Here is a 24,791-nt window from a genome sequence, read left to right on the forward strand (position 1 = left end):
ATGGCGGACTCATCCAGGTTATCAATCATCACCGTAGATGGACAATAACATGTGAAGATAATAAATAAATAAATAATAATAAACCAATAAAGTTATTGCGGTAGCCATGTTGGATGTTTTCTGTCATCCAACATGGCCGACTCATCCAGGTTATCAATCATCACCGTAGATGCACAATAACATGTGAAGATAATAAATAAATAAATAATAATAAACCAATAAAGTTATTTCGGTAGCCATGTTGGATGTTTTCTGTCATCCAACATGGCCGACTCATCCAGGTTATCAATCATCACCGTCGATGCACAATAACTTGTAAAGATAACAAATAATAAATAAATAAATAATGGGATTTAGGCTCTTCTAATTCATCCACCGAATTAATAATTAATTTAATAATGATAATTTATTAACTTTTAAAACGCAAAAATCTATATACATATTCAAGTGCGCTATATAACTACTTCAAGTACAAAATGTATATACAATAATAATAATAATGAAATGGAAAACTATTAAGAAATGAAAACTAATTCTAATGGTTACTAATGCAAGAAAGCCTTAGTAAATAAATGTGTCTTAAGTTTCATCTTAAATGAAGCAATAGAAAGGTCAGTATTCCTGAGGTCTAAAGGAAGTGCATTCAAAGCTTGGGCGCTGCCGACTAGAAAGCGCGATCACCCAGCGTACTTTTTGATTTAATTTTAGGATGGCTTAACATTATGCCATTGTTTATAATATTATGATATAGCTGTAAGAAGGTCTATTATAAAAAAAACTATATTTTAAAATGAGGTGGATTATTTTAAATTTATTTCAGGTGCAACACAGAATTACGCGCGCAAGTACAAAATACCTATCGATCACTTGGGGTATGACTTTGAAGTTCTCGACGACAATCAGGAATTAGACTCAAAACCCGTACGTTTTCTCTTTGTATTGTTACCATGTCTTCCTTCCTTTTTTTATTACTTCCATCATTACCTACTTTGTATTCGTTCGTTCGTTCGTTCGTTCGTTTGCTTGCTTGCTTGCTTGCTTGCTTGCATGTTTCCTTATCCGTCTGTGAATGTCATAAAAAGTCTTTTACATCTTCTGTTCAACAGGAAGACGGTGTTTACGTCAAGGGACTATATATGGAAGGTGCTCGATGGGACAGGGACTCAAAGGTATGCATTACTTTGTACTGATAGTATTCAGGACCTCCTCCTTCACTTCATATTCTCTTCTCTTTTTTCCTTGCAGGTTATCGGTGAATCGTTACCCAAGATTCTTTACGATCCCGTTCCTTTTGTATCCTTTTATAACTGATAGATAAGTCTATAGACCAAATTCAAAACTCGCACCGATGTGAGGCTTAAGTTGTGAACAAAGGGATCTGGCGTGACTCAAAGCAATCTGGCGTGATTCAAAAGTCACGAATCACGCCAGATTCCTTTGTTCACAACTTAAGCCTCACATAGGTGCGAGTTTTGAATTTGGTCTATAAGGTCATGAAAGCCGTATGGGATCTTTCCAAAAACTTAAATCTAGCATTCGCAGGCGCATGCGCATGATTGTACGAGCTTTGTCGTCTGACCAGAAACTCATCAGGGCCGCCATATCTCCATTATAGTAGTGTTTCTGGTCATACGAAATCTGCTTGTTTTTCAGGCTGATTAAGTTTATTTGGACATATTTGTCTTGCATGGTTTCATTTGACGTCATTTCCTGCCTCGTGCTGAATGTTCATCACTGAAAGACTTTGATCACAGCTGATTGAAACCCAGTAATAGGCCTATTATCTTACAGCAATTATGTATTCCCATGCAGAGCAGCCCAATTTGAAGGACAAAGCTGAATTTATTTCAATTTCCATACATCCTCATTTTCAATTCGCATTGTTTTGTCTTCCAAATTCAGCAGTTTTCGTATGAGTGTGAAAAGTTCACGGCACGAACACGGTCGTGACACAGCAAGGGATAAGCCAGACAAATCGCATTGCACGAGAATTTACTCTCCATCCAATCAAATACCCGGAACACGGCATAAACACGGCGCGCACACGATCACGCCAAGATCACGGCACTTTTAGACCAATCATATTGCGCGTGAAAAAAATCAGCCAATTAAAATTCTAGAAAGTATCACGGTCACGACACGTCACGCTTACGGCACTGAGCTTTTCACAGTCATACGAAAACCGCACTAGCATAACTTATATACTCACGAGGTGCGTGCTTCTGGAAAGGAAAGAAGTTGAGGGGATGGGGCAAGATCAGTTTTAAGTACAGCAAGTATAGCAAAACTAATCCTTAACACAGGTAACCCAGATCTGGATAAAACCTTGTGAAATAACAAAACTGGAGGAAAAACAGACCTACTCGTGCCCAGGTAAGCCGCGCATACAGAGTTTCTGTAATGTCGACTTGTCTTTTTTATTATTCAACATCATTGCAATGCATTATGGATATTTGTATTCTGAGAGTTAAATAAAATATAACAGGCGCCCCGATTGGTGGAGCACTGGGTAGGGCTATTCACATGAGTAAATATATAACACGCGCTTCGATTGGCCAAAAGTCATTTGCGCATATTTACATAAGTCAAAGTATAAAGCGCGCTGCGATTGGTCTAGTGATGAACATGCGATTGCATGTTTCTATAAAACAAACATAAAGCGCGTCCAGATTGGACGAACATCCCAATCCTACTATGTGTTCTAGCTTAAAATAAAATAAAAAGTTAGTTCAGAAAAGTATCGAATTAATTTTTGAACTATTATCCAAACATCTCAGAAAAAAAGCGGTATAACCCCATAAAGTTTAAACCAAGCTTGGGCTCATTGTGCATGATGCGAATTATATGGAAAAGATACATTCCTCCAACATGGCGACTATGACTTTACACGCACCATTAGAAGGACTGACAAGAATAGACATGTTCCTATATTGGTTAACATGCCCCTAATATAACCCAATGTGTATATACCCTATATATAGGTCCTATGTCGTTGGCGTTCAAATACATGGTATACAATAAACGATGTATACCTAAAATGCGTCAATATTGTTTCGCTTTGGTCGTAAACCATCGATATTTGGTCACTAGATTCAATATCCGCTGTTCTTATCGCTGTTCATATTTATTGAATTACGGTGTACGTTCTCTCTACCACTCAGTATCTGTCATTTTCGCTCGCTTCAGACTTCACTAATATCTTCGTGGTTTACACTTTTTTTAAAGTCTACAAAACCAGCGCCCGTCGAGGGATCCTTTCCACCACCGGGCATTCAACCAACTATGTTTTGAGTATTAATCTTCCCACATCCTGTGATGAGAAAACATGGATTGTACGAGGCGTGGCCATGCTATGCCAGCTTGATGACTAGCGTCACTATATTTGAAAGCATTCAAGGCAGTTTTGAAGCGATTCTTGTGTTCTGCCAATTTGGATCCAACAGCTTGTGAGGAAAAATATTTTCAATGAGGCGTGGTAGTCAGGGGATTAATATAAAAGAGACCAAAACATCATCGTCTGGATTGAAAAGAAATCATTAGAACTAAATATAAATCGTGGGATTTTTTATTTGTACAAAATATGAACTAATGTGTTATGACGTCAAGTCAATATCACTTTGATTGATTCCTAATTCTCTTAATTCTCTTCTAGTTTATAAATATTAACGACTGTATTTTATTTATGAGAAAATATTTTATTGTGAATATATATCGCTTGCCACAACAGAAAATATATTTCTTTACAAGAATGAAATAAATAATTTAGAAAGAAGATATATTATATTAATAGTTGGAAATAGTTGAAAAGAAAATCTACTGTTGATCTGAAAATTTTGGTCGGGTGAGGATACCTACCCACACTCTGAAAATAAATGATTTTTTTGATGCTGTATATTATTTTATCGTGCAGGAATCGCTTGTCTATTACTCTCAGAATGCGATAGTTTTTAGAAAATTTGTAAATAATTGATTAAGAAAAAATAAAGTTATGGATATATTTATGTAACGAAGCGTGCTCGTGTTGATTTATTTATATCAAGAGGACTTATTGTGTATTTTGTTTCATGGAGAGAGGTTTCAAGAGGTTTCTCAGTGTTGTTCAATATACTTTTTTCGTTACGTACCAACATAATGGCAGGAGAAGATCAATCAAATAATGAATTATTATCTTGTCAATATCATACTTCTGAAATGTCAATCACTAATATATCTATTCATTTATATATTCTATTTATTCATCTATCCAATCTAGACATTTGTTCACATGCGCTCATCAGTCCAGCTTCATTCTATCCATGTATTTGTCGATTTATTTATTTATCAATTACTACGTGCAGTTGTGTTTTTCCCCTTAACATCCTTTTAATCTCGAGTCTTTTATTCCCAGATAATATATTTCTCCATCCATCCATCCATCCTTTTATTTCCTTAATTCATTCACAAGTGTGCCATACTGCTAGTAGTTCCGTTTCCCCCCCCAAACATCAATCTAATCTCGCTTCTATTACCAGATAGCCTTTTACCATATCTTTTATCTTTTAAATGTTCCCATCAGTACAAAATCGTTCTCCTTTACTGATCCACCATTCACCGCCACTGAAAAACAACCGCGGCTGACAAACAAAAGTCTACTTTGGCAGCTCGTCTCAATCAGTCGCGGAAATGATCGGGATTTTGAGACAGTCTAGAAAGTACCGTTCGTTTCATGCCATTAAGCCTTATTTTGATAGAATGATGTAAAATGCTATATTAACCGCTATGTTATGAATGTTCTACGAGTAGGGCGTTTTTAAATGAGTACGTAGAATACTGAACATATGAATCTATAGAGTAATGGACGCTTCAATTGCGTGGACATGGAAGGAACAGTATTTTCACGCTTCGATTCCACGGGCATTGCAAGGTCTAATAACAACAACCACAGGCGATTCTTTTTTTCTTCTCAGCAATTAATCTTTAAATCCTAAATATAGTATAACATCCACGTATGTAACACACACAAACGTCGGTATTCTACACTTTAGTATCTTTTTTACGAAATCCGTATTATCGAAAAAAAATCACAGCACATCTCATGCTCAGCACACATTGTACACACAGGAACAAACAGCTAGCAAATCTAATTTCAGGAGGTACTTTTGATAACTTTAACGACTATTTGTTTCAAATACACAACATTCAAAAGCATGACAGGTTGCACGTAAAACAATTTCCTGCAAAAACTACAGCATCATTTCCCTCTATCCCTCAATTTCCCCCCCAAAAGAGAGACATTGGTATCCATTGCTTCTTTTTCTTATAAAATACATCAGCTAATACATTCTTCTATTTCGGATATCTCTTACGCCCTCGATTCTTTTTCCCCTTTTTACAAGGGCCGGAATTTCTGTCATTCCTAAAACTGACAATCTCAGCGTTTGGCACAAGAATCCCCACATCAATTAGAAAATGACTGTTTGATCAAGTTCAGCTATATATAGTCATGAAATAAAGACGACATTTGATAGAACACACAGAACTACTTCTGAATAATGCGTATTTTTCCTGCGATTTTTTTGCGATTTTGTCCATAATAAATAATAATAAAGAATTTACTTGTAAAGTCTTTTTCAGGATACCAAGATTTTCCTAGACCAATGTCTCTTTTGAAGGGTGAGACTAAAGATTTCATATTTCCGAAAATTGCCACAAAAATTGCAGCAAAAATCGCCGCAAAAATCGTCAATGTAAACAGGGCTATAAGCCTTTTATTAAAAGCAAACAATCGAGAAATGGAACGCCAGGACTTAAGAGACAACTTCCCGGGAAATTTTAAAAAGAACAAACATTGTGTCGTTATTTGCCTTCAAAAAATTAAAATCTTGCCATTGAACAATTCAAGTGTTTCAAAATCTTGGAATTTTCTCAGTTCGCTTTGAAAGAGGAAGCTGAGGTATTTTCGGATCGATCTTAAGCATATAGGCGCACGCAATACAGTTCTGATATAGTTTTTGTATCATTATTTTATAGAAAGCAAACAAGAGGCTAACATTCATTCGTATTTTGGTTCGCGGTTAGGGCTAAAGCGTCTCTCTGGGCCATCTAGTCATTGCCTCTCATCACTCCATATCTTTTTGACTAACTCCACTTTCTTTCCTGCTCACACTTTCAATCTCGGTATCTCTACTGTTGATCTTTTAATGTTGTTCTGAATTTTCTTGTCGAGATCGTGACTTAGCGACACTGTGTGGTTAGCTCTATGTTCTTATCTGTTTACTTGCGCGCATTGAGCGGCAAAAGTCCTCTAAATCTAAGCATCTGGTGATAACATACTACCTAACAAACTTGATTTTCAACAGAAAAAAGATAATCTTTTGGGAACCACACCTCAAGGTTATTTAGCGCGCAGCAAGTTCAAACAAACTCGTTGCTAAAACAAAACAATGCAGCGAATTTCGGGTTTTCTTTCTTAGTTTTTTTAAATATTTTTTTTCTTTATTTTTTAATTGTTAATTTGTATTTTTTTGCGTAGACTCAATACACAAGGCTATAACCATATTAAAAGCACGTTTTTCTAATCGGTCGAATTTTTGCATTGGTTAGTACACTTGCACCTGGTTGATCAAAAATCAGAGGCCTTCTTCCTCCTCTTGTCTTAACCCCCTTGTAACATGATTGTTATCCATATATTCATCAATGAACTGTCTTCACGTTTCGTTTGGCCCAAATAATAACTTAATCTACAGCACAATCAAAATCAGTGAACCTTTTTATTATAGAATCCCATAAATCAAAATGACCAATATTGCCGCCTATCGTAGGATTTTGTATTGTCAGGGAAAATATATCCACGTTCTCAACACTACACCAACAGCTAGGGATCCTTGATCTATCACAAATTCTCGATTAAAATCCAAGCAGTTGAGAGATAACGCAGAAAAAATAACGTAAAAACAACTCGAGATCTTCGAGATATTAACGTTGGGCAAAAACAAAATTCTGAAAATGTGCGCGCAAACGCACCTCGATTTACAAGGATTTTTTTGCGAGTCAAAAATTTGACGGTTTCAAAATAATGAGTGCCTCAACTTTTACATTTTTTTAAAAAGGTTATCACGTAGTAATCTTTAATTTTGACATTTTGTTATTCCTTACATTCGGTATCGTACACACCTGTCAGTGTTAATTTATTCAACAACGTGACTCCAACCAATGCCTCGCAATTTGTTCCGCTTATGATTTTCTTGTGGTGATGGTTTAGCACGACAAAACATCGTTCTCTTTCGGGTTTTTTATTTATGGATTCTGTCTGAAATCGAGGTAAAAACGCGCGAAAAAAACCACAAATTTTCTAGAATTAATTGAAAAAATCGCCTAAATTCTTAGGAAATCATTTGACGAGACAAGTTGTTAAATAAAGAGTGTATAAAAATTGAAAAAGGAAAGGGTCAAGCTTTTTTATTCAATATACTAACCATAGATTAATCATTTACACAGGTTCGCAAAACGAATTTTAATTATCAATACAAGGACATAATATTAAAGAACCATAATTGAGAAGTATTATTATGAGTCGCTAGTCCATTTAGGATGCCTCCTCTGTTAGAAGCAAATGATCGCTGTCACTTAGCAAGTGAAAACAAAAAACAAAAAAAGTGGTGACTAGATGAATTATAAAAGAATATATTTACACCTTGAAACAGGGAGTTTTTGAAGAACTTAAAATCGCTTTTGTTGAGCGGTTTTGAATAGGAGGACCATAGTGTTGTGTATTTGGGTGCTTAATGAACTGTATTGCTCAGTAGGACTTAGTAGAGTCCTGAAGTGATATTGCGCATGATCGCTCACAAAAGCCCAGTAATTGGCTGACTTAACTCGATTCCCTCCGAGGTGCCACAGGCCCTGACTGTGAGTGCAGGCATCGTTATTACGTTTTCCATATCAACTATAAATCACATGGAACTCCTTTGGCATCTCAATAGAACGTGTTGGTCGTCGACAGAGCTGTGGTCTCGATGCACGTGGATCTCCGATGGAGTCTGACAAAACAACAAGACCACGAAATCTAAACACTGAATCAAATCTACATTTTGAGCTCCAGAACATCGAGTCTGATGCTTCTACAGAAACTAATGACATGAATCGCTGCCGTAAAAATAACTGTACAATTCAACCAGGGACACTGACGGCTGGTGGTGCTGGAAGTTCTCAGAAACGTTCACCATTCCGCACGAGCTTACGAAGTGACACGGTCTCGTCTCTGGATCAAACTTTCGTGAGTTTCCGAGATGTGGACTCGGCTAAGAGACATTACCATCGCCGTTTGCGTAATTTGTCTGGTTTAAGCAGTGCTATGGGTATTCTAGCAGTGATATTTGCAATCTTAGACATCGAGTGCACGAGAATCAGGCTAAAAAGAAACGCAGAATCTCAAAAAATCTCCAATTCTAATGGAGTCCTCAGTTTGACAGGCGATAGTCTAGGACTCGCCGGAATCGTTTTGAAAGCAACTATTTCATTACTTTCAGTTCTGACATGTATAACACTGTACAAAATCTATATGACCACTCGAAACCTCTACGTTGTAAAAAACCTTTATCACGAGTCAGAGAGCTTCCTCACCTCATCCCTCTTGATCAAATACTGTCTGGAGACTCTGATATGTTTGCTTCACGTCCCTCCACTTGTAGACAACCTCGGGGTCCGGTTCATATACAAAATGCAATTACTAGTCCTGGTCAGGCTTTACCTAGTAACGCGTTGTGTTAAAGAAAGAAGTCAATTATTCAACAACCAGTCTACCAATTTACTTGCCTCCGTAACCAAGACGGATGTCTCTTCGAGGTTTCTCGTCAAAACCTACTTTTTAAAAGAACCATTTTTGCTGATTTTTACATTTTACACCCTGAACGTCTTTCTCGGTGGGTACTGTGTTTACATAATAGAAGACGATCTTCCTTATCTGGTAAGTGAATTTCAGTTATTCTCTACTTTATTATATTTTTGAACTTTTAAGAAGGTTCCCCGAAAGCATGGTTCGCGCTATTTTCCATGTATTTACCTACACGAAGCCTTCAGGCCTAGCTATACTAAGTGTGCTATGTGCTATCATTTACAGCATCTTGTTTACCGTCTCTAGCGACTAATGGCTTGCTACGAAAAAGGTTTACACTCTTAAATCCAGTGCAAAAATGTAACTAAGATATTCCACTCGCTCTTATAAATTAGAAGTAAACAGTACTGTCAAGTTCAGAATTATTAACTTGTACGTGCGCAGTAGACGTCGAAATGTGTGTGTTCTGAGTAAACATATAATTTCCTAATTTCCTTGTTTTTGTGAACGTACTAAACTGATCGAGGATAGCTTCCTGGGGTTGCTTTAAAAACTCATCTAAATCTCCATCAAATCTATACAAGCGCCAGCCTAAGTTTTGCTTCTCGAAACAAAGGATTTTCAATATTATTTCCAATACAAAAACTCGTGAGGAAAAGACTTTTTTGAAAATGAATTGGCCGTACTTAACAACTGCAGAGGTTTTCTTAACATAATACCTATGTTTAGCTTTGAAAAGCTACAGGAATCCGTAGAGAAACACATGCCAAAATTAACAAGACTTTTTGGAAATTGCCGGCAAATTTTCTTCAATTCAGAGACCACTTTTTACAAAAGATTAAATGTTTTTTACGTGAAGTTCATTCAAGAATAAACATCTATTGTTTCGCTAAGCTTTAGTTCTAATTCACACCGTACATTAGGGTTTAATTAAGAATTTGAATTTTTGTGTTGAGCAGCTTCATTATTTAAAAAAGATTAGTGAAGCAAAATTTAGGAAAGATAAAAACGATCTTTAAAAATCTGATATATTTTGTAAAATATCGGTAAAAACTGAAACAGTTGAGCACCTATGACCTGATCGAGTACATTATAAGTGATTGAAGTTTCCTTTGTTATTATGACTACGAGAATAATTTTTTTGCCATTACATAATTCATGCTAATAAAGAGATTTTCGGAATTAACCTTGCCAAATTTAACTTCGGAACTTTTCTCGGACATGTTTTTCCTGCTGAAGCGACCACAATTCTTCTAAAATCTGGGGTTTTTGTTTTGTTTTTTTTGTTTTTGTTGTTGTTGTTGTTGTTGTTGTTGTTGTTTTGGTTTTGGTTTTTGTTTTTGTTTTGGGTTTTGGGGGTTTTTTTTCTAAAATTTTTGCCAGATATAAATTTAATAAAGAACGCCGACTTTCTTTAAATAGTTCTTATAATTATGCGATTTAAAAAAAATAAAAAGCAAGGAAAACCACTTAGACTATTTCAAGTAGAGAGTTTCGAATACACAAACGGTTATAACTGAGTTAAAGTGGAAACTTAAGAAAGTTAAAAGCATTAAAGTTTCTTCGTTTGAATATTCTCTAGAATAGCCATAAACTGACTTTTGCGGTATCTATCGTTCTTTTCTCGGTTCAAAAACCAAGATGGTTCATCATTATTTACCTCAAAATTCAAAGTTTAATGTTTTTTGTTAGTCGTTTTAAGAGCGGAGCTAAAAGACTCATTAATTCGTGCAGAACTTTGTTCCAACTCGGATATTATTAGTTGGAACTATTGTCTCAAATAGTTCCATTCCACTTTATTCAAAAGGCTTAATATTCGGTCGCATTTCCTATACAAAGTCTAGAACTTTTGGTAGCAGGTGCAACTGAGCCAACTTGCAGCGAACAAGAAAAAGCTAAGAAAAATGAATCCATCTCGGCAAGCGAGCCGTACAGCTGAGAACAGAGCAGTAAGTTAACAAGCTGAAGGCAAAAATTAATTTCTCTATAAATAAACTCATCTTCTTAGTTCCAGCGACAAAAAAGTCTTCATTTTCTTTCGTATTTCTCTAATATTTGTTTATAGTTACTGAGGCTAATTTTTAAAGTAATACGGAACTAACTGACGGTAAAAGGTATTCGAATATCAAAATATAACCCAAAAAAAACTGGAATAAAATAGTAAAAGCGGTCCCACCAAGTTAATAACTAGATTAAGCGACAAAGTAACCATAAATGCCATACGTAGTAAAAGTTAATATTGGTTACCAAAGATATTTATTATGTCTAAATTTAATATTGCACTAATTATGGTTTTGCTGTACTATACAGCTATTTTCAATCCTGTTTCTTTAGTGCTTTTCTTCAAAACGGTTATCAATATTGATACTTTTGTCTCTTACGTACCTCTCAGATTCCAAACGATTTCTGGAGCGATAATCAATGAGATATGCAGAAAACTATAAAGCTTTAATCCTTCCCTTAAGATTTTTAGTACATTTAGAATTATAAAATGCGTGGAGCTTTGTCTAAAATGATAACTATTGGAGAAAAGACTAGAGAATTTCTATTAAATCCTTTAATCGAAAGTGCTATTAAAAATGTAGTACAGAAGAAATGAATAAATTCAAGTAAACAACCTCGTTCACCCAAAGAAGGCGAGCCTGTATACTTGACTTCTATAACTTGTCGAAAAAAAGATACATACGCCGTCTAGTCAATTGTTTATTCTATTTCCTTTGATCTAGATCTTCATTTTGACCTCTGAATCCAACCTGCTTTTTATTTTAACGCAAAAGGAACCGTGTTTTTTCTCTGAGATTGTGTAGTGTTTTATTCAGTAGCAGACAACGAGGTCGTAAGCTAACTTGGAGCTCTTCAGGGTTTTGCTTTGTCGCTTCCATTACTCTAACCCGGATCTGATCAAGGAATTACCGCTTATCTCGCTATGAACGCGAGAAATCCTACTTAGTTATCCATTCCCTCACGACAAGAAATGGTGCTTTATTTACAATAAACCCACCACAACATCTTTATAATAATTCTACAATTTTTATCACATTTTTTAGCCAGAAATTGACGGGTTTTTTTTTTTTTTTTTTTTAATCGTCTTTTTCTAGTTATTCTTTTCGGAACGTTTGTAGGCCGTACTGGGCGAGGCAACGTCATTCAAAACTTTGTCAGATTGTTACAGGAACATTATAATATGTTTTAATCCTGTAGGGAAGATGAAAAACGAATATAAAACACCTCTCATTTACGTTAAAACAGATTCCACCCTAAATATCCAGACATTATAGCTTACTTCGTTTCAAGTTAGGACGTAGGCGTTTAATTTTTGACGAAACTCTAGAGTACGTATTATAAAAAGATACCTCCCTTTTAAACTATTACCCATTAGTTTTCGTTTTCGTTATCAAAAGAATACACTGAAGATCTTGTTTCTGTTCGCATAATGAATAGTCACGTCTAGAAAGTATATTTTATGAAGTTTTTCTTGCTAAAAATTTGCCGGCATTTTAAAGTACGAAGTCCAAAATATCTTCGTCAGCTTTCGTATAATACGAGACTAAAAAAACTTTAGTCCTTTTAAATACGCGTATTGTACTTTTCTCTGAATAACGGCTAAATATCATTAAATCATTCTGTTTTCTTTTCAAATTTGAAAAGAAAAGAAGTGGAAGACGTGCGGCGCAGTCGTTTTGAAAGGGCTTTTGCTTCAAAAGCGTTTTTTTTTTTTTTTTTTTTTTGCAATAACAACTTTTCTGAACCTTTATTCAATGAAGCTTTTCATTCATTAGTAAGACCAATTCTACTGTTAATAGCTATATTTGTTTCCCTGCACTAACGATTATAATAATCGAGTTTCAATATCCCCATGACGCTGGTAACATATTGATTCCTTACGCACCATGAAAACCTCTACAATACTTGCTTGAATATTTTTTTAAAAAAACACACTTACAGTGAGGACACTTGAACCGTGAATACTTCGAGTTTTTTTAGATTGTTATTTCCTGAACTTTCTACTGCTTCAAACCCTCTAAACTACAGCGGCTTGAGTTCAAATACACCGCGAGTGATCTAAGTAAATCTTATTTCCAATCTACTGGCTCAAGGGATGATTTACTGTATGCATTTGAAAAGTGACAAAAAAAGTCGTTCTCACTGTAACAAAATGGAAAAAACTAGCAAATCCTAGCATTGATTAATCTACATTTTATACACGTCTAAGGCCCCGTCCACACTTTGCCGGATGAATTTGAATCCGAATTTTCACACCGAAACCAAAAAAAAGTTTTCCGTCCACACTAATACGGCTAGCCGGCGTTTTCAAATTGGTCCACTCTGGAGACCGTATTCGAAAAAATCATTTTCGGTGAAGAATTGTTCCGGATTCGCCCGCGGACTAGTGTGGACGGTAGGCCTAACCGATTAAATAAAAATTCGGATTCAAATTTATCCGGCATAGTGTAGACGGGGCCTAAAACTAATGAGATAATGAAAAGAATATTTTAACCAACAATTTTGAATCTCGGGATTCTGGGATCCTGTCACCAGTAAACTACATCAACACTGCCTCTTCAAATGAAGCCTTTATGAGAGTCAAGAAAATTACTTCTGACGAAAAAACAATTAAAATTAATGGTCATCATTTGATGTATATAAAACTATTCTAGCAAAATTAAAGTAATACCAAGGCGTACAATCGGCTGATGAAGCCTAGTCAAAAAATATGCCCCTTTCATATTGTATTAAGGTTCAAAGCAGTCGGGCTGGCTGAAATTTTCTTAAAATATATTTTAATGAAAACTCTGAAGGTCACGGAATAAGCCATTACTTGTGTTTTTTTGTGTGTTTTTTGTTTTTTTGTTTTTTGTTTTTGTTTTTTGTTTTTTGCTTATGATATTGATACGAGTTTGAAATTAAATCTTCATTCCGGCGATAGTTTAAACTATCGCGCAATCGAAACTACATTAGTTAAGTTACTTAAATCAGTATTTATTTTTTCTTTAGTCACTAAAACAGTTCCACAATATTTCATAGGAATAATCCACAAAGTTTATTATTTCCAAGCCTTTTTATTTGAGTCATTCCAACTAAACTTTTCTCGATGCATTTTAAATTCTTAAAATAAATTTTTCATTTAAAAAATTTGTTTTTACGATAACCGTTTTCTACCATAGGTTAAAAGAACACTAAAAATCATGCAATTTAATTTACAAAGGCAAGAGAACATTCTTTCTTACTTAATTATTACTTATTTATTCAGTATTTTTGATGTATTGTTGCAAATGAATAATAGATTAAGAGAGGCAAATGTAATGATCCGGCAGCAAATGATCAACACTTTCTGTTTAAATTGATTCTGTAATCTTTCTGTTTTCATTCGTTCATTATTCATGTCGTGGAAATTAAGACAACCAAGTCCATCGGAAGGTTGAATGAATAGTGAAATGACTTAATTCAGGAACTATATGGATTTGTATTTTATGTATTATGCATGCGAATAAGATACTTTATCTTTTGATATCCCGCTTAATTTCTCGCTCAAACCATGCTTTTAAGGAATTATACTTCAATAAGATGATGCGTGGTGTCTGTTGGTCTGTTTGTCTGTCTGTCTATCTGCTGTATCTCAGTTTGTCTAAAACGGTTTGTTTGACTGTTTGTCTGTCTGTTTAACTCAATTCTTTTAGTCCTGTCTGTCTGTGTGCTGCGTGCTTAACTGTGTGCCTTTCTCTCTCTTTGTTTTAGTCTCTCCGTCCGTCTGTCTGTCTGTCTGTCTTTCTGTTGCTGTCTGTCTCTCTGTCTCTCTGTCTGTCTGTCTGTCTATTTTCTAGCCCCATGCGAAGAAATACCGTTTTTTTCCACTGCAGTCGCGCGTTAATTAGAAATCTTGGTATAGTGAAACATTCGCGCATGCCTTTTTACTTGTCGATGCTGTCCAATATTTTCATCAAGCCTGTTTTTAATCATTTGAAATAATATTTCCCTTTTAAAGGACAGGGTATGGATGATGGTCGTTACCATGACGACTCTAGGGTTTGGTGACGTAGTTCCTGTCAATATCTTTGCACGTGGATTGGTTGGTTTCGCCTCGGTTCTTGGGATCTTTCTCATGGCTTTATTCATAAGCGTTGTCCACGAGACCTTGCAGCTAACACAACAAGAAAAACGTATCTTGGCCTACATAGAGAATGCTGGTTAGTGCGAAAACTGATTTTTAGCTATGTTGCATGTTGTTCAAGTTAAAAGGGGGGATATAGGGGCGGGCGATGTGGCCGACCTGCCCGACCCTTTCAGTTTGGGGTCACTTATTTTAGTCCAAAATACAGAACGCAGGAATCATTTAAGGTTGCAGCCATGTTTAATGATGTTCACTATAGGAGGATTGTAATCATCCCTAAGAGAATAAAAGTGACAGCCATGTTGGATGATGTTTTTAATCATTTATTTTTCATTCATTTTTCCCCAGAACATTTGAGAACAAAAAAGACGATGGCAGCACGCTGCCTTCAAAGCTGCTGGAGATACAGAAGCTTCATCAAAAGACACGGCAATGCCATAGAGATCGGTGATTGGTTCAAGCTACAAAGAGCAAGGTTCCTACAACACAAATTCTTTGAAACAATGCGGCAATGGAGAACAGTCAGAAGAGCTTGGACAAGAGGTAACAAAATCGTAAAAGATTAACATCTGGAGTTTCCGTAGTGTAGTGGTTATCACGTGTGCCTAACACGCACAAGGTCCTGGGTTCGAGCCCCAGCGGAAACATTTTTCAATAAATTTTTCTTTTTACTTAAATTTAAACGTAACTTTTTGCGTTACCTCATTTCTTTTATTATAATATTTGAATGTTTTAACTTTTTAATGCTTATTAGAAAATCTCTGGTATCTGAAGAAGTAAAAGGCTGAAAAATGCCGTGGTTCGATTGGTTATTTAAATATAAACTAATACTGTGCGCATGCGAAAGGATGACTCGTCACGTTCCTCGGTGCTCACCATGAGAAACAGGGGTGTGGCGACTGTAACGTGCTGTCAGTAATAAAGTACAATTTATCTGTTTTGTTTTAGATGATTACTGGAAGAAATTTTTCGTGATAGACGACACAGCCATGCTGTTAACTGATGTTTGTAGAACGATTGATAATATTGAGAGACAATTAGGAATACGACAAGGACAAAAAGGCAGCAAAAACTCACTTTATAGGAATCCATCTATCTACAGCCCGGTTCCCAAAAAGCAAGATACGGTAAGAAGAAAAATTTGAATTTGACAGTAAAATATACAACTTCTTACCCTCCCCTCCCCCTCCCTATTCTTAGTAAGGACTTTGAACTTTTGCAGAGGCATTATGACGACTTGTGATACCCATAACCTTTGTGTAGGCATCAACTTCCATATCACCGCCATCTTGTTTTAAGAAGAACTATCGTTTTATAACTATTAATATTTTTACGTTTTTATCTTAAATATTTTTGTCTTTTTTTCTGCAGCAAGAATGTGATAGAGTCTTTGAGTATCCGTCAATCAGTTTTCAAACACCTCTTCCTTCTCCATGTTACCATCCGAACAGTGTCCAGGCCGTTCTGGTAGATTCCTGGAAATCTCCTGCTGAACAACAACAGCAGCAGCAAAAGAAAGAAGAACAAGAAAAACGAGATAAACCGGTTATTCAAGTGGAATCTCAAAGCTTAAGAGACCCGCCAAAGCCCACAAATAACAACTTAGAAAACCATGCCCCGAGTCATGAAGATACGCGAAACAAAAGATATCTCCTCAGACGACCAGACTTTATTCGAAAAACAAGTGACATAAGCACCTCGAGTGATCATATTGACCGAGGTGCTATGCCTTTGGAATTACTACAGTCTAGAATTGACAGCGTCGAAAACTCGCTTGATCAAATCTACGGGAAAGTTAAGGGCGAATTGCGGGACATTCGCGATGCTATAAAAACTCTGGCTGCGTCAACGACGCCTGCGCCACGAACACCGCTCTGGTCGCCTGCGATGACAAGAGATGGAGAAACCTCCAGAGCTGATCCGATATTCTCTTACGCTAATATAGAAAAATACGATATTTAATAATGATGTGTAATATAAATAATAGAAATTGTCCATGTTGTTAATCTATTACCTTTTTTTGGTAAATTTAAATTTTTTTCCTTGCATTTTCCAAAAACATTTTAACTTTTTTTTTTTTTTTTTTTTTTGCGGGGTTCCCGGCCCTTTACTCTAGCTCATTAGAGAGGTTAAGCTTCTCGTTTACGGCAAACGTGAAACGTCAGTTGACCCGATTAGAAAATTCTTTAAAATTAGTGAAAAAGAAATCGCTCGATTTTCAAGTAGTAGATAAAAATAAGAATGTGTGTCTTTGTCGGGAAGGTTTGCAAAAGGTTAAGTGAAATGTAGGGAAACGATGAAAACGTGGTCACGTTTGCCGTTTGCGAGAAGGAAAAACGGGAATCTTAATCTGCCTATTATCTCAAGAATTTCCCGAATATTTTATGCTTTTTGTGCAGTGTTTGTTTTTGTTTTTGTTTTTTTTCTTTAAAACATTAAGGAGTACGTTCTCGCATTTCTATGTCGGCCCTTCTTTTCAAGCTGCTGACTAATCTTTTGTGCTTTTATTGCAATGGTATACTGCACCATTGGAGCATGCGCTGTTTAGACTCGAGCTTTTTAGACCAAAAGTCGTTCTTAGATTCTGCATTTTTCCTGGTCAGCAGCGACAACTGACGCTCTGAACAGAGGAAAAAAGGCTCTGGAAACAAAAATGTTAAGATCACAGAAATAATTGATAACTTTGATCTTTATCATGGTACGCGCAGTTATGATCCTACAAATTTCTGCCTCGTTTATTCTCGCCGTCAGCTATACTTTACAAGTTCTTTTTCCCCCAGGTCTGTTAAATTGTGGAATAAACTCCCTAGTTCTCTGAAGCATGCTGAATCTGTCCCAAAATTCAAAGATCTTATTTTTTATCATTTTAAGGATAAAATAACAATATTATCATACAGACCGCCTTAATTTAGCGCGTTAATAATCTTGTACAGCATTACTATCCTTTTGCCTAACGTACAAGTGTTCCATCGTTTTCGTTAATTATTATTTATTCAATTATTATTTATTCTATTATTATTATTATTATTATTATTATTATTCTACTATCATCTATTTTAACTATTTGTAGTTTATAAGGGGCTGAACAGCAATTGGGGCGATAAGTCTCCGTTATTTTCTATTGAAGAAAAAATAATATACTAAACTAAACTATTGTTACTGTACTACGAAAGAAAATGATTTTAGGACATTGTACCTTGTTCTACGAAAACTAAGGTTGTCACTGATTTCTAAAAGAGAGTGTCGGATAAATTAAGATCGTATTTTTGTAATATGTTTAGAATAATATAGAACGAGTCCAACAATAAAATCAATAACTATAAAAGATACTAAATATTACAAGTCCTTACTTGGACGCTGCTGCCGATACCTTGTACTTTGTTGATCGTTCATCAGACAGACAGGCAAACACCTCTATATAACGACCAGTCAAGGTACTATGGAGTGTCCGCATTATGGAGGTGCTCATAAGGTTTAAGGAACAATTGGGCCTAATACGGTCAGCCAAGGTACTGTGTAATGTCTGCATTATATATATATATATAGGTGACCATATAAGATAAGGCTCCTTAATACAACCAGTTAAGGGCCGTGAAAGATACGTTTCATGGCGGTGCCCAAATGGCAAGGGAAGTTGAGCCTCTCTTTATCAACCAGCCAAGGGAATTTGCAGTATCCGAATTATGGAGGTGCCCAAAAGGTAAGCGATGATATCAACAAGGCTCCTTAAAACTATCTATGTTATCGAGGTTTTCGTTAGACCACAAACGACAAGTGTCGAGCTAGGGTTTAAGTTTAGAAGAGCTTACTATTGCAGCAACATTTCTATTGTCATAGTAACGTCAACTATTCTCCACCTTGTGTTTACCAACCTTGGTCAACCGTATCCAACAAGTTCAACTAAGACAACATTTTATTTTCTCGATACATTTATACTTATATTTATACTTTTACTTACAAAAATGAATATATAAAATGCTATCCTTATACGTACTGGTTGCTCACCCCACCCCAATTCCCATCGTCTCTGGTGAAAAACCTCCACCGAAAGGGGAGGGGGTCGGGCAGCATTTGTACGTCACCTATAACTTTATGGTTTAAAACTAATTGTATAAACTACTATGGTTTAAATACTGAAATATTCCTATCGTGCTATATTGACTTTCTAAGTCTAATAATTTGAACTTTAGTTTGGAATATTTAAAATCTTAGTTTTCGTATCTTTCGTTTTGGAATCAACGTTATTTTGCAGTCAAAGCATAGTCAATCGAGCGGAATGTTTGGGAAACCTATTGTTCTAGGTTTTTGTTTGACTTTATCCATTGTTAATAAGGAAATTAGTATTTTCAGCCATACTTGCTTTGGTCCATTGTGCAGGGTTAGTATCACGTGATAGTACGGTTCAACATCAAACGCAAAACAATAGCTTTGTTCTATGGAGTTTCCAAACCATTCTACTCCAATAACTATGGTCAAACGTTTGGCTGCTAAAGACAGATGCACCTTTCATTCGAAACTAAACCAGCTGTGTTAAAAGGGAACGTATTGTTTCTTTTGGTGTTTATTCCATATGTGTTGGGGGAGGGCTCTGTGGCTCCTCCTCATCTTTGTCACTTCTCATTCCTGGTTTAAGCGAGGCACGTGTTAATCCCCAGAACTTTGATGGACTTAGACCTTTCTTGACTGCAGTGAATCGCCACCCAAGATGGTTGTGGCAATGCATGCATTCAGCTATTGTCCATGCGTACCTAGACAGATTGTCAAACATAGTAAATGAAAAATACGAATTAACAACACATTTAACCAAAACCCTTGGCATTCAAATCAACTCGTATTGTTCTGTAGTGCTAACATTCCTTACCATACAATGGACCTTAATGTAAGAAAAGAACACATTTGTACACAATCGAGGCTAAGACTGAGCAAATGCGAACTCGAAATGGGAGAATTGAATCTGGTCCAATCTGATTTACATAAGAAAGAATTTAGTTTCCCAGGGAAAAAAGACTATTGTAGTGGCTCCTGTCATGGCTGCCATCACATGGTGCAAAGCCTCTATACAACAAAAATATAATGATTTCAAACTTACCCTGGGAACCAGCTATTTTCAGCTGTAGGTCGCCCTCTTAGCCTCACTCCAGTGGCTTTATAAAATGTCAATGTCTCATGTACCCATCCACTAGGATTGACGTAAGCAGCTAGAGGACCATCAAGTGACATACTACAATGAAAAGGAAATGGTATGTATGCAAACCAATAATCAAGGCATAAGAGAGAGAGTTTTTGAGACTAGATAGACTAGATTGGGAAGCACATGTGGTGTAGCAGTGAGAGTGCTTCAATGTGATCAAGGTTTGAGTCCTGCTGGCCTCCAAGATATGTGTGAGTGGAGTTGTTGGTTTTCTCCTGTGCTTTGAAGGATTCTCTGTTTTCCTCTCCCTTCTCAAAAATCAACTTTCAAATTCCAATTCGATCTTTGGGCTTTCACCTAGTTGGAGCCGAGCTCTGTTGTTATTGTCCCATGCTGTGATACAACAGCTAAAGCTAAATAGATTTAATAGAAAACATTTAATAGAAAAGAGATCGAGTTGATGAACTCACCAGAATAAATCATTTTTGTAGCAAATAGTAGTATTACAATCACCACAACACAAAACACTACACTATAAAGACAAAATATTAAGTACTGCATTGGTTAATGTCTTAATGAAATATCTTTAGTAATAAATCATCAATTATTAGTAATAATATTAATTATCCATTAGTCCAGAATAAGGGGTGGCTCTAACTTCTTGGTCCCCCTTTTCTGCATGTATAGGTATCGGGTGTGGCATGTGTAATAGCATGTATTATGAGGTGGGGTGATGATCACAAGTTTTCTTTGCCCCCCCCTCCCTTTGTCATGGGCGTGGCATGGTGGTACATACCCTATACATCATTTTGAGTTCTTTACGCAGCCTTTCTGTTGTGGAATCAACGTACAGCAACTCAAGCTTTAAGCTGTCATCCAAAGGGAGGTTGGCTGCAACCCAGTACGAAAAATCTAAAATCACAAAAAAATCCATGCCTGATCATTTTTAGTCTTCTGCGCAGCTGCTATTAGTGTTGTCACACAAAGCTTACTGAGTGAGCGTGGGTTGATGACCCTAAGACTGGCTGCTTAGGAGACTAGATACTTTAATGCTAATCTTGTATTGTGGAAGGAAATGTATCCAAGCATATTACTCTACTCAGAAGCTGGGTATGTCCCTTTTAACGGGTTTGCCTAATGGTTGGTTTTGGGTCCTCTGGGGCATCTTATGGTTCTTTGGGACATCTTTTCTATGGGGTATAATTATGCAAAGGACATTAACATACACTACCTATGGGGTCCTTGGGGACATTATCTAGCCTTATTGTTTGACTCCATCTTTGTAATTCTTTTTTAACTTCATCCATCAACGTGAACTAAGGAAACAAGAGAAGAAATAAGAAACAGTGAGGTTTTTAAAAGAAAGGGAGAGGCAGGGATGTGCAAAGAAATTCCCTGACCCTCCCCTCCCCTCTGGTTATCGTTACTTACTGGATCATAAAGTTTGTAGACCCAAGCCGGCCAGCTGCTCAAACTCGTATTGATCTGGTACAAAAACCTCAGTTTTAGACAACAAAACTTTTAAAGGTCATTAGATATGTTGAAGAAATAGAAAACGTGTGTGTGTGTTGTCTGCAATAATTACAAAGCATGCGAGGGTTGGCAGAACGGTGCAGAAGTGTTAGGAGAAGCATGACATTTAGCTAAAAGCTTCTCAATACTTCTTGAATGTTCTGCCAATCCTGAAAACACTTTCATTTATCGCTGATCTCATTCTTATTTTGGCATTCCACAAATTGATAGTTGTGCCTGCAATATGATATTTTTTGAATCATACCATGTTCCTCCTTGTAGAACCAAGTCTTGACTTACTAAATGTGGGCCTAGATCTCTCTAGACTACCATTACATGTTGCTTGGCAACCAGACTTGTGATAGCAAGAGATAAGGCCTCCTTCTGGGTGTGAAGACAACATTATCTCAGGTAATATATACACTTTTGCCATAAGAATTCTGAAAGATATTATAGCAACAGTGCAAAGAATATTAAATTCAAGTTTTGGGTTTGCAATATATATACATGTGGCAGTCTTATAATATCTGACATTGTCCATTTATCACCACATAAGTCTGCAGAAGGAGGAAAGCCAGGAGAACGCTTGAAGCAAAGGAGCTGAATGACATGGGACTCTAGGTCCTGTTTGTGGCCACCCTCTTGGTCCTTCTTTATTGTATATTCATACTATTATTAATTATTTTTCTTTTCTTTTTTCTCTTTAGTTTGTTTGCTATTATTGTTTGCTATTGTTGAGAAATTTTGAAGGCCAATAAAGTTGTTTAAAAATAAAAACCCTATACAGATGTGATGTCACCCCAGACGTTAGCGGTGAGTGTACCACACCACGACACGCCCAGTAACTGAATCCCCTTATGATAATCGAACAATACCCGTCCTACGTATACATACCCATCCACTTGTCTTCTTAAGTCTACAATCTTGAACCTCTGTCGACCAGTGGCTTTAATTATCATGGTTGTTATTCCAGCTTCCACTTCTTCCTTCATGGAAAAGATTTCTACTGTCGTTCCTATAGATTCTTTCAGTTCATTCTGACTTACTCCGTGTCTGAAGGCAAACATTTTTAACATTACTATGGCCATTAAGTTTGTTTTATTCTATAGCTTGCTATAAATATGTGTTATTTCTGGTCTTGAATGGAAATTCTACCCGCTGAATGGCAAGTTTTCAATAGAAATGCCCATACGTGATCTAGCAGGATTGGGGAGGCAGTGTTTGCATGCCCTTCACTAATGGCTGGTAATGAGACTCATCAGATTTATTTCGGTTGATTAGTAACCAAGCAATAGAATACTATTTGTATTTATTTATTTATTTGCTTTACTCTCTAGTCAATATGAGATTTATTCAGGCAATTGATATCAAGCTACAGAATACTCTCTAGTTGATAGCACATGATAGAAAGTGTTTGGCTACTGTAGATAACGGGATTCATGACCTTCGTTCAGCTTTTTGATAACCAGCAACTAAAATGCATGGGCACGTTTCCTACTTTATTCTTTTGTTAAGTCTTACTTTGAATTGACCAAGCCAAATGTCCGATCCTTATCTATGACGTTTTTCATCATTGACACTGCCTGTAAAATGAAATTGCAAAATTAGAAAAACAAACAACTGTATTGGAAGAGTAGAGCAAGTGATAGAGCTTTAGACATGGGAAATGTAGAAAGAAGAGATGGCAAAATGAGAGGGATGAAAGAAAAGCATGAAAATGGAGACATGAGAGGGAGGGAAAGGATATAAAAACATGGAGGTGTGGATAGGCATTATTGAATATTATAGATGAGAAATAAGAAGGGATCAATAATTATATATGGGAATGAGATGGAAGGAAAAATGGAAGCATGAGAAAAGGAAAGAAATGCAAAAGTAACAATGGAAACCTAGAATCGTTATACCTGTGGATGAAAGAGATGTAAAGGTAGAGTCTGTCCTGGCACAAGGACGACTGTAGGAAACACCATCAAAGGTAGCTCTATGACGTTGTTTGGTTCTAAGACAGTTCTGCCACTAAACTCATCCATCTCTTGTCCTAAATACTGAAGAATACATCAAGAGAATACATCAAATATTCATAATGTAATTATAATAATATACTATCTTTAATATGAAAAAAGAAAGGAAGAAAAAAAAATATTTGAAAGTATTATGGCTTGACATGCAAAAGTTAGACTAGCGATAATGAATTTGTACACTTTTTATGCACAAGCTTTTGACCTTCACATCTTGATAAAAAAAATACATGAAGAGCATTACAGCTCGACATGCAAAAGTATGACTGGTGATAATGTAAGATTTGCATACTTTTATTCGCAGGCTTTCATATGTTAAACCAATACATTTTGATGCAAAGGACAAAGCTGGCTGGTTTTACCAAACAAGGCATGCAAAAGCTCATTTGGCAGCACAAACCCTGTGCATAGAAGTATGCAAAGACATTAAATCTGGTCATCATTTTGCATGTCACACTGCAATACCTGGACAGCTCAAGACTATTTCAAATAAATCAACCTACAGTGCTGACAGATCTTAAGGTAATGAAATTAGTTTATATTTTTTCATATTGATTTTAATATTAGTGAAAGACATATACCTCATGTCTAGTTGGTAATGCTGGATCGTACGTGATATTGATAGGTCTCGTACCTCCGTCATCATCGCTTCCAGCTAGAGAAAAATAAAAGAAAGACTCACGACAGAACATCTTAAAATATATTTTTTTCAATGTTTACAATTTTTGTTTACAATTCGTACAAAATTCTAAATATTGAGTTAAGCACTGCAGGAAGGAGAGCTGGAAATTTGAACCCCTTAGCGAAACAAGAATTTAAACTTTGATCTCCTTTGGCGTAAAAATGAGATCGAAATGTTAGATTCAACATTTTCGTTCTATGAGATGTTTATGTCAAAATTAGAATTGAATTCGTCATAAAATCAAAGGACGTTTTTTATCAATGGAAAAACTGTTAACCCTGGAGAAAAATAAAGTTTGTGAGTTCTTTTTACCTTCACAACTAGAGCTCTCTGTTTCTGACTCGCTGTAAGGTTGGATTTCTTCAAGAGCGTCGTAGCCATTTTCAATATCTTCCTCTTCTTCGTCCGCCATGTTTGTTTTGAAAAGAGAAGCGTTTCACAGAATCATGGGTAATAGTATTTCATAGGGGAGGGGAGGGTGCTGAATAATTTTTGACATCTTTCTTTCTCGACAAAATAAATGTTTG

At 36.2% G+C, this 24,791-nt stretch overlaps 3 protein-coding genes and 1 non-coding gene across 4 annotated transcripts in view; 3 read left to right on the forward strand and 1 right to left on the reverse strand.

The window, feature by feature from the left end:
• LOC116305165 (dynein axonemal heavy chain 3) overlaps positions 1–4,006 on the forward strand; it is a 65,904-nt gene extending 61,898 nt beyond the window's left edge. Inside the window, exons 92-96 of the mRNA XM_089026118.1 lie at positions 821–921; positions 1,107–1,169; positions 1,246–1,293; positions 2,313–2,373; positions 3,226–4,006. Coding sequence (XP_088882244.1) covers positions 821–921; positions 1,107–1,169; positions 1,246–1,293; positions 2,313–2,373; positions 3,226–3,371 — 419 coding nt within the window. The 3' untranslated portion in view covers positions 3,372–4,006. The remainder of the gene's footprint in view (positions 1–820; positions 922–1,106; positions 1,170–1,245; positions 1,294–2,312; positions 2,374–3,225) is intronic.
• A 3,788-nt stretch (positions 4,007–7,794) lies between these two features.
• Positions 7,795–18,246, forward strand: LOC116305148 (uncharacterized). Its single transcript, XM_031714991.2, has 5 exons — positions 7,795–8,944; positions 14,796–14,997; positions 15,270–15,464; positions 15,870–16,048; positions 16,293–18,246. The coding sequence occupies exons 1-5, from the start codon at positions 8,012–8,014 to the stop codon at positions 16,881–16,883; spliced, it is 2,100 nt and encodes a 699-aa protein (XP_031570851.1). The 5' UTR covers positions 7,795–8,011; the 3' UTR covers positions 16,884–18,246.
• Trnav-aac (transfer RNA valine (anticodon AAC)) lies at positions 15,496–15,568 on the forward strand. Its single transcript has one exon. It is a non-coding gene; the product is annotated as a tRNA-Val (tRNA).
• Positions 18,247–18,816: 570 nt separating the features above from the next.
• LOC116305149 (protein cereblon) lies at positions 18,817–24,677 on the reverse strand. Its single transcript, XM_031714992.2, has 12 exons — positions 24,577–24,677; positions 24,164–24,237; positions 23,469–23,609; positions 23,086–23,147; positions 22,459–22,617; positions 21,830–22,004; positions 21,484–21,537; positions 21,284–21,368; positions 20,849–20,964; positions 20,523–20,584; positions 20,011–20,142; positions 18,817–19,669 (listed from the first exon to the last, which is right to left on the reverse strand). The coding sequence occupies exons 1-12, from the start codon at positions 24,674–24,676 to the stop codon at positions 19,483–19,485; spliced, it is 1,347 nt and encodes a 448-aa protein (XP_031570852.2). The 5' UTR covers position 24,677; the 3' UTR covers positions 18,817–19,482.
• Between the last annotated feature and the right edge of the window lie 114 nt (positions 24,678–24,791).

Source organism: Actinia tenebrosa, unplaced genomic scaffold, assembly GCF_029948245.1.
Source record: "Actinia tenebrosa isolate PJP-AT-01 unplaced genomic scaffold, QUT_ActTen_1.0 PGA_scaffold0__85_contigs__length_37466705, whole genome shotgun sequence".
Lineage (NCBI taxonomy): Eukaryota > Metazoa > Cnidaria > Anthozoa > Actiniaria > Actiniidae > Actinia > Actinia tenebrosa.